Genomic DNA, 10,017 nt, shown 5'->3' on the forward strand with positions numbered 1-10,017 from the left:
AAGAGAGACGCTGCACAAAGAGAAAGCGATTGCCGGAGAATAAATATCACAAGCTTCGGTGCAGATTTAAGTTATAGGAACTGCGTTGGTTGCCGACTTCAGCGAAATTTTTTGTTGCAACTAAAGTTGTAGTTTTTATTTTGGCTTGATGCTACTGCTGCTAATGGAAAACACGTGACCGGCATTTTCTTCAAAAAAATATTATGTAGTGGTTATTGCATAGACGCTTTTTCAATGAGTAATGATTGCATGGTGGGGATGGAATGCAAAAATTCAATAAGCAAGTTTGAGATATGTAAATGATTTGTGTTTGCCGTTGTGTACTGTTGATACAAAAGCAAACAACAATCTTTTGGATTAAGTAAAATAAATAATAAAAGGCCAATCAAAAAAGTTACAGTTATTGTTATAGCAATAAGAGAATATTGTTGATTTTGATGATTTTGGGAACGTTGATGAAGTGACCGCCACATAATTGCTGATAAAATTGAAGCATTACGGTATACTCTCAAAACTAACAAAAATTAAATTTTTATCATTCACACCGCAAACCCCGCTGTAAACGGCATCTTACATATTGAAAAACGATTTGATGCTTAAAAAACTAAATTAAATATTTTATTTGTTATTTTCGCTATTACGNATAAAAGGCCAATCAAAAAAGTTACAGTTATTGTTATAGCAATAAGAGAAGATTGTTGATTTTGATGATTTTGGGAACGTTGATGAAGTGACCGCCACATAATTGCTGATAAAATTGAAGCATTACGGTATACTCTCAGCATCCAACACCTAACAAAAATTAAATTTTTTATCTTTCTCACCGCAAACCCGGCATTTTACATTTTGAAAAACTTTTTTATGCTTAAAAAGCTAAATTAAATATTTTATTTGTTATTTTCGCTATTACGTGGTATAAAAAATTATTGCATACATATTGTATATAAAGATATCAAAAATATAACGTCGATTAGAAAAAAAAAGTTTTGCTTGCAGGATGAGTAAAAAATAAAACAATACAGTTAGAAATACATATTGTATCCACATACGTGTGTGCATTAAAATACATTTAAAGTAGTTTAATGAAATACAAATGTGGTTAAGAGCACCGAAAAAATGCCTCGCATTAAGCTCTTGTTAAAAATATAATAAATTTGCCATATAAAACAGCACATTAGTATATTCACAAACATTTAAAAATAAATAGATTTANTGCTTGCAGGATGAGTAAAAAATAAAACAATACAGTTAGAAATACATATTTTATGCACATACGTATGTGCATTAAAAGACATTTAAAATAGTTTAATGAAATACAAATGTGGTTAAGAGCACCGAAAAAATGCCTCGCATTAAAATATAATAAATTTGCCATATAAAACAGCACATTAGTATATTCACAAACATTTAAAAATAAATAGATTTGTTATGCTTAAATATTTAGGTGGGTAGTAGACAGTGAAGTTTAAAAGTTAAAACAAGAATTCACTAAAAATTACTTAAATATTTAACATGCGACATCTGCGATTTGACTACGGTTATACAAAAATACACATTGTATAAATACGAAACATTTTCAGATCAGAAGTGTAAATTCGTGCGTATAAATTGCTAAAAAACATTACAAGTTACAATATCCTTTGTGCAGTTACTTTAGTAGTATGCATATATGTACATAACTAATTAAAATTTTATTTTTCGTTCAACAAAAATTTAAACGATTCAGGCACTGTTTTCAGTACTTTGTAATTTAACTTGGCAATATTTTCGTATTTCGCAAATTTTGTTTTTAACGCATTGCAGGCACTTTCATTAAACTCCTCGCCTTCCTAGCGTTTCATTTTATCCAAAATCGGTATGACCATATCGAATTTCGGTCGCTTGCCAGCATCCTCATTCATGCAAATCGTTATCAATTTAGCCATATGTGACGAAGTTCCTGGAGGTATTTTAATACGCAGCCCCTCCAATGCAATTTTCATGCCGCACTCCATCGGCGACCATTCTGCGAAAGGCACTTCACGTGTAGTTAACTCCCATAGAATTATTGCAAAACTCCACATATCACACGCTTCCCAATTGCGATCCGCCGGTTTGCGCTGCAATGCTTCCGGTGACATCCAAGCAGGTTGATACATGCGGCCTTTCTCTTGGAAGGAGAACTTTGCATCACCCATATTTATGCGTGCCGTTAGGTCATCATCGATCTGAAAAATTAAATGTAAATAAAAAAATATTGGAAATTTTATTTTACAAAAATTTTATAAATTACCATAACGTGATGACTGTTAAGGTGATACGTTGGTATGATGCGCTCTAACGAATGTAGATATGCCATACCACGCGCTATATCCAAGGCGCAACGCACTGCTTGCGCTGTATCCACAACAATGCCAGTAGCACGATGCAGCAAATTAAAGAGCGAACCACGTGTCATAAACTATTTAAGTTGGTTGAAAACAAAATATGGTCATTATTTCAAAAAACCAAAATTTCTTTGGTTACGATGGGTCTGCTTTAGTTCCAATAACTGTGATTATGTACATACTATGATATCAAAGTAAACTTAGTCAGGCAGAGTTATGAGATGAGCAGGTATGTATACATATATGTATGTACACATGGGAATTATTTAAAAATGTATGTGAACACGGTATAAAAATGATCAATACATATGCATACATACATATAAGGGGACATGCGTGTGTGTAGCTTGATGGGATTTTTAGGGGTGCTTTATAAAACTTTATAAAAATATATGGTAGTACCAATTTACGTGCATTCAAAAACAATTTAAACATTTCAGCTATATGTACTCCACTTACTTGGCTAATTGTAATTAGATTTGGCGGCTGATTGCAAGCACCAATTATTGGCAGTATATTTGGATGTGAGAAAATGCGGAGCTTAGGAAACTCTTCATTAAAATCACGCGATATACGTGAAGTGCACTGGCGAACGGCTAAGATCTGTAATTAAATCAGTAAGTATTACATATATTTAAAACTATTACCGTTGTTGTAAGTATGGCTGACTTTCAAAACGTATCAATACAATGTTTGGAAACTGTTATACTGCTGTATTCAAACTGTTTGTATATGCAGAGTTGCGACACATTGCAACCATATACATTGCATATTTTAAATATTCAATATAGCAATCAACAATTTTTTTTTTTTTTTTTAATATTCCATATTTAAGCATTAAGAAGCATCAACTTTGTTTCTGATGCGCTGATTGCTCAAGCAATACGTTTCGATAAATTAGCGGTAGCGTTTTGGAACAGTATACATTGTCAATATTTTGTAGTTCGACGTTATGGAACCTTAGACTTTGCGCGTATACAAAGCAATTGACGTTTTGGCAGTCAGCCTATTTCACCATTACCTTTGCAATAACATCATTCTTTTGCCAACGTCCACGCCATGTCTCGCCAGATGGGGTTACTGCAATTTTCGTGTGTAAATCTAATTCACCCAAACTGATACCCTTAAAACGGGAGAGTGTTGCATCGCGTGAACGGGTTTTCGTACCCAACCAACTTTGCTCCTTAAAGCTTATCTTTTTAATATCATGACCGTTACGTTCAGCTAAGTCGTGCAAACGCTTTGACAAACCAGCCTTTGCTTTATCCAATGGTGTATCATTGTCCTTGTTGGCGATGGAAACGAGTGCGCCAGCATTTACTAAGTCTTCGCAAATCATATCATAGCCCCAGAAGCAAGCGTAATGCAGTGGTGTATTGCCGTGCTCGTTTACAGCATTGACATCAGAGCGCTCGCGAATTAGCTAAATGGATAAAATATGTAGCGAATTATAATTGGGAAAAAGAAATTTTTAATATGCAATCGAACTCACCAATTGCACAATGTCACGATGTCCATGTGCCGCAGCCAGATGTAGCGGAATATCATCGCCCATGTTGGTGGCATTAACGCGTGCTCCACGTTGTATTAGAGTTTCTACTAATTTTGTGTGACCCTCTTTGGCGCACCAGTGAAGAGGACTGAAGCCATGATCATCACTAAAATAAGTATTTGAATTAGACCAGGAAATGTTTATTATTATTTAAGTAGTAATAATCAAAAACAGCCTTTTAGGGAACGCAGTGTGACATCAGACGCAGATGGGACCGGAAGCTAATGCCCGCTTGGCTTAATTCGAAAGATTTCATTTTGCAAAACTCTTTGGTTGCACATTGTGGCTTTAAAAAGACCTGCACAAGTTGGCTATTAGAATTGTAAGTTCTATTAAAAATTAAGGATGTGCAATATTACAAATGTTTTAACTGTATTTACATATTTAATTTTAATTCTGCGCTTCACATACAAGCATTAGATATGTGTATAATCAAAGAACCCTTTAGAACTTGAAGGGAGATCTCCCTATGTGAGGAATAAAAGAGTACTCCCCTTAACCTGATTTCTGAGCAATAAGAGAGATTTGTCGATTTTGTACTCCTTTATTACTCGTTTAGGAGTCAAATAAGAGATCTCCTAAGCGAGCGACGAAATAATGCTCCCTGAGGCATGATTTGGGAGCAATAAGCGAGATTTGTCGGTTTTGTACTCGGTTATTACTCGCTTAGGAGCTTAATAAGAGATCTCCTAAGCGAGCAATCAAAGAATGCTCCCAAAGGCATGATTTGGGAGCAATAAGCGAGATTTGTCGGTTTTGTACTCCGTTATTACTCGCTTAGGAGCAAAAAGTGATGTCTCCTAAGCGAGAAATCCAAGAGTATTCTTTTTGATTGATAGGAGAGCAATACGCACCTCACTCAAAAGAAATTTGTGTTTTCGAAAAAATTTATCATACAAAAAAACAACAGAAAATATTTCTTATAGAAGCATAAGGAGGACACAATAATTTAATTTGGATTGCACACAGATTTTAATAAAAGTCCGTTGGTATGTACTTCAACTTTTGTTTAAATATATTAAGTATGTATTGTATTACTTATAAATGCACCGTTAAATACTTTCCAGATTGCGCAAATTAGTGTCAGCATTTAAGTGTGACCCCGGGGTTTAAACTTCGCATGGGTGACAAAGATGTCAGATAAGCAAAGTCACCTTCTCAATTTCCCCGCTTGGTGGATTCCTGAACAGGCAAGCATCCTTGACACCCAGGAAATCATATAGGAGTACATACTTATATGTTCATATAGGTGCATATAATTCAAATCTTATCTTACCGTTTTATTATTATGTTTTAATTTCATATGATTTCTCTGCAATATAATTCTAAAATTAAGCAATTATGTAAGACGTATCATTTATGTTTTATTTTTAAGATCTTGTAACATTGCACAAATGCACGTGATTAAAAAGTTATATACAAAAATTTAATAAATAGCAAAATCTATTTGGCTAATGTAAAATGTTCGTTATCATTGCTCTCTTATTACTCCTACAGGAGGCTTTCGGGATGTCTCTAATGAGAGCACTCCTTTATTGCTCGTTCGGGAGGAATATGGGATGTTTTCTATGTGCACTCCCTTGTTGTCTTTTTGGGAGGTTTCTGGGAGGTAACTATAGGAGTACTCCCGTATTGCTCTATTAGGAGGTTTGTGGGATGATAATTCTGTGTGTGCTCCCCGATTGCTCGTTTAGGAGGTAAAAGGGATTACTCCCCCTCCTAGGACATCCAATGTTAAAGGGAGTATACAAAATTACATGCTTATACACAGAAGCATAGGGAGCAATGGGGAGTATTCGTATACTCCCAAGGGAGTACTCACCGAGCAATCGTACGATGCTCCCAAGTTCTACTGGGAACGTTCTCTGGTATAATGTTTGGGAGTGTCTATTTACACGCGCCACGGTAACTTTTACCGTGGATCCACGGTAAAAAATACCGTGGATCTACGGTAAAATTACCGTGGATCTACGGTAAAAATTACCGTGGATCTACGGTAAAAATTGCCGTGGATCTACGGTAAAAATTATCGTGGATCTACGGTAAAAATTGCCGTGGATCTACGGTAAAAATTACCGTGGATCTACGGTAAAATTACCGTGGATCCACGGTAAAAAATTACCGTGTATCCAAGGTAAAAAAATTACCGTAGAACCACGGTAAAAATTTACTGTGGATCCACGGCAATTTCTGAAGATTTTTGCTTGACGAAGAAGATGTTTGATTTCCGAAGTGCGCGAAGAACCACCTTTTTAATGTAGATGTGCGGTAAATGATATTTTTTTTTTAAACGACTTCAAAGAAAACTAAGAGGTTATCTATTCGACATGTACATCCCACTGGGAAAATAGGTAAGCACCTTACGAGGTAAGCCATGTTTTCTTTCAGTTTTTAGTACCAAAATTGTCATCATGGCCAATGTCATCTACTAGTAAAGAACAAAATGAACACCTCCCACGACATTATTGACATTACGTTGTCAGTTGCAAAGTAACGTGCAGCCGAAGTTATCTCCAAGCGCCGAACTACTCCGAGCGACTTCTCTGCATTACACGTAACTTACTTTGTAAAGCGGCTCAGAAGAATGTCTGATACCAAATGTACATTCTAAATTCCTACTTACATAAGGCGGCCATGCCTTTGTAAAAGTAAGGGACGTTCGGCAGGGAAATGGTAATGACTGCCAGGTGAAGAGTAAGTTGCTAATAAGATATTATTACGTGCTCCTAATTCCCACTGGGATATGTCGTATGTGTGTATGTATGTATATTTGTTAATTGTATATGTATGACATAAACAAGAACACTAATCAGAGAAGAGACGGAGATTACGAGCTTGCCCATTCAGATAACATACTCAGAAAGGTAACAAAAACTTCCTCTGAAGATTCAAAATCTCTAAATTTAGATTTTTGGCGTTCCTTCCTAGCGTTTTAAAGAAATTCTCGATGCGAAATTAACATATGATAACATTATAACAAGGCACAGACCTCTGTCTACTTTAACTGAGCAAACCCAGAACCCAGAGATACCGATCGATTTAACTCGCCAATTCCCGAATAGCAGCACTGATTCAGCTCATAACCGTTTGCCGGAAAAGGTCGTCCAGGAAGAAGAAAATCCCAAAACCCCACCTTCCGCTGCTGACCACAAAGAAACGCCTTTGGTGATGCCATCTTTACAGCTTCAAACTTGTAGCAAGATTAACGAGGCGACAATTGAAACTCTTTTTGGAATAAAAGATGTTTGTAAAGTAGGAAAGCCTAGAGGAGCCCCCAAAGGCCGAAGAACCACAGTGGCTGGGATACCGCTCCCAAAGGAAGAAGGGAACAAACGATTGCTACAACAGCATCAACGCGCTGGAGGCAGAGAGGTGGCTAGAGGTCAACGAGGGTCCAGGGGTAGAAGTCGTGGGGCAACTCAAAGTTGGGGCCCAAAAAAATTGGACGACGACAAAGTTGGTGGAGTAGCCTTTGATACAAAAAATAATGACACCAAACTTGAGATGATGCTGAAATGGCTACTGATGTCAAATTATGTGAAAGGACGAGATTTCACGTCTTCAAAAATCAAAAGCAGCGAAATCGACACTGCCAATTTGAACGATTCTTTCATTGATACCCGAGGCGATCATCTAAAACTTTTAATGCCGTGCATGGAGAAAGATACATTTGAAACATTTTTGGTTACTCTTGGAATGAAAAGAGCTAAAGATGATTACAAATGTGCTGTATGTGGAGGAAAACATCATCAGTCGTGTAAAAATGTTATACGTTGTGACGGATGTTACCTGTGGCATCATTGGGTGTGTGTGGAGATAAAGAGGAAGCCGGTTGGCGATTGGTTCTGTGCCTTGTGCTCTATGGAAAAATAGGAAAATACAGCAACAACGCGCAGTAGTTACTTATCGACAGTAAGATATCATGGTTTGTTTAATCATACACAAAATAATTTAATCATACGGAAAATAATCATTATTTGTTAAATTTTAACCAGAAAATCAAAAGTTGTAATCGTCGTAAAACAGTTTTATCTATACTGACGTATTTCTATTCGTACCTTCTACTGTAATTTACGATGATCTTTATTTTTCGAGTTTAACCAATAAAGATTAAAGCTAATAATTAATATTCGAATGCCATTTTTTCGCTCAAAGGTTATTATTATTGCACGATTTTTATGAACTAATTAACGAATTGATTTTTGAATGAATGGCAGTAACTTAGGTATTTACATACATCTATCGTGATACATCTATATGAGAAATTAGGATTGTTCATTCACGTTGGAAAAATAGATAACCTCGGGTCCACACTAATTTTTGTCGTAGATCTACTGTTAAAAAATACAGTTATTCGCACGCTTCGAAAATCACTGTGAATCCACGGTAATTTTTTTCCGCGGATTCGCGGTAAATACACCGTGGATCGACGGTAATTTTTTACCGTGGATCTACGGTACTTTTTACCGTAGATCCACGGTACTTTTTACCGTAGATCCACGGTAATTTTTACCGTAGATCCACGGCAATTTTTACCGTGGATCCACGGTAATTTTACCGTAGATCCACGGTAATTTTACCGTAGATCCACGGTATTTTTTACCGTGGATACACGGTAAAAATTACCGTGGCGCGTGTGTGTAGACACTGCCATAATGTTTATGCATTAATCCATATGTAGGCATGTATGTGTATTTAAATTCTCTTGAATCAGGCGAAGGTTACACATCTCACCATCTGCCACTGGATACGTATTTGTTGTTGCGCTTTTTGATATGCAAATGTTTATACAGATTTTCAAAGCAATCAAGAATTCGTCATGACGTCACTCATCATTTCGGATTCAGCCTTGCGCAATATTTGCCAAGCACTGAGATTATTTGTACTTTGTCCAAGAAGGTTTATGAGAAATTTCTTTAAATACCATGTATATACTTTTGTTTTTTTACCCCAAATTCATATCATTGCCCGTATCTTCCAGCCACAGACGCACTTGTATCGAGTTTCCCTCACGACACCAATGAAATATATCCTCCATTTTTCGGCACAAAAGTCTGTATTTTAATTTTTAAAGCAATATAAGTGCACAAAATTCGAATCAGGTATTAATAACACGAAAAAATATATTTTAAAGCGCTTTTTTTTTAACAAATTACTAAAGAAATTCAACAGATTGGTTGCAAAGGAGGCGAATTTAGGAATGATGAATGTCAGAACAGGGACAGACAAAAACTTCCACTGGAATGCACTACCGAAATCACTGGAATGCACTACCGGAAGTATAGGGTGGGCAAGCGATTTTGCCATTTTCCCATCATTCTACTCGGTTACGGACCAAAATACACTGGAGGAATCGGTTGGGGACATTTATGTATCCGGTTTGAGTATTTGCTACTATGAGTGGTGATTAGAGATGTAGCAAACCATATGCATTCGGTACTGAGGAACAGGTACAACCCCTGACTCGAAGTAACATATTTTTACTCACAATAAACTCGTTATTCGCATTTTCCCTATTTGCACCATTAACGCGAATCAATACAACACAACGTTGTCCGGGGACCAAACTGTTGCTCATATCGATACTAAAGTGTTTTGCGTGTATATATGTATGTATATGTCCATGCATGCATATGTACGAACGAACATTTTCTTACGCTGGGAGACTCGCTGCAGAGAACGTTTAATACAAAAGTAACTAGTAAAGTAACGATACGAAAGATATGGGTGTTGATTGGATTAGTAACGAATACATACAGGTATCCAAATTTTCGTTACTTTTACAGCTCTAATGTTGATAAACATTGGAACAGGCTGCAGAGCCCGTATGAAAATAATAAAAAAAAACATTACGTATAAAAATACTAATAATAAATAATGATAATCTCTACATGGAGGAGAAAACTAAAAAAAAATAAAATAATAATATATAAATAAATAAAAAATAATAATAAAATTAGTTATTTACTACCTCACATTTGCAAATTGCATTTCATATTGCGATAAATGCAACCGTGTATACCCGGCTGTGTTTCAAAAGCCGTTGGGTATCTCTAATGAATCTTTAGCAGCATGGCAGCACTGTGAGTGCATTTGTTT

General features: G+C 36.1%; 2 protein-coding genes across 2 annotated transcripts; one reads left to right on the plus strand and one right to left on the minus strand.

Moving 5' to 3' along the window:
- Nucleotides 1–1,244: 1,244 nt before the first annotated feature.
- On the minus strand, nt 1,245–9,145 carry Ilk (integrin linked kinase). Its single transcript, XM_017623350.1, has 6 exons — nt 8,868–9,145; nt 3,859–4,024; nt 3,388–3,789; nt 2,826–2,969; nt 2,273–2,440; nt 1,245–2,207 (listed from the first exon to the last, which is right to left on the minus strand). The coding sequence occupies exons 1-6, from the start codon at nt 8,954–8,956 to the stop codon at nt 1,830–1,832; spliced, it is 1,347 nt and encodes a 448-aa protein (XP_017478839.1). The 5' UTR covers nt 8,957–9,145; the 3' UTR covers nt 1,245–1,829.
- Nucleotides 5,942–8,103, plus strand: LOC108368507 (uncharacterized). Its single transcript, XM_017623351.1, has 3 exons — nt 5,942–6,251; nt 6,660–6,782; nt 6,847–8,103. The coding sequence occupies exons 2-3, from the start codon at nt 6,702–6,704 to the stop codon at nt 7,789–7,791; spliced, it is 1,026 nt and encodes a 341-aa protein (XP_017478840.1). The 5' UTR covers nt 5,942–6,251; nt 6,660–6,701; the 3' UTR covers nt 7,792–8,103.
- Nucleotides 9,146–10,017: the final 872 nt, after the last annotated feature.

The sequence above is a fragment of the Rhagoletis zephyria genome, unplaced genomic scaffold (genome assembly GCF_001687245.7).
Source record: "Rhagoletis zephyria isolate East Lansing unplaced genomic scaffold, Rhagoletis_zephyria_1.1 Rzeph_scaffold_03156, whole genome shotgun sequence".
Classification (NCBI taxonomy): Eukaryota; Metazoa; Arthropoda; class Insecta; order Diptera; family Tephritidae; genus Rhagoletis; species Rhagoletis zephyria.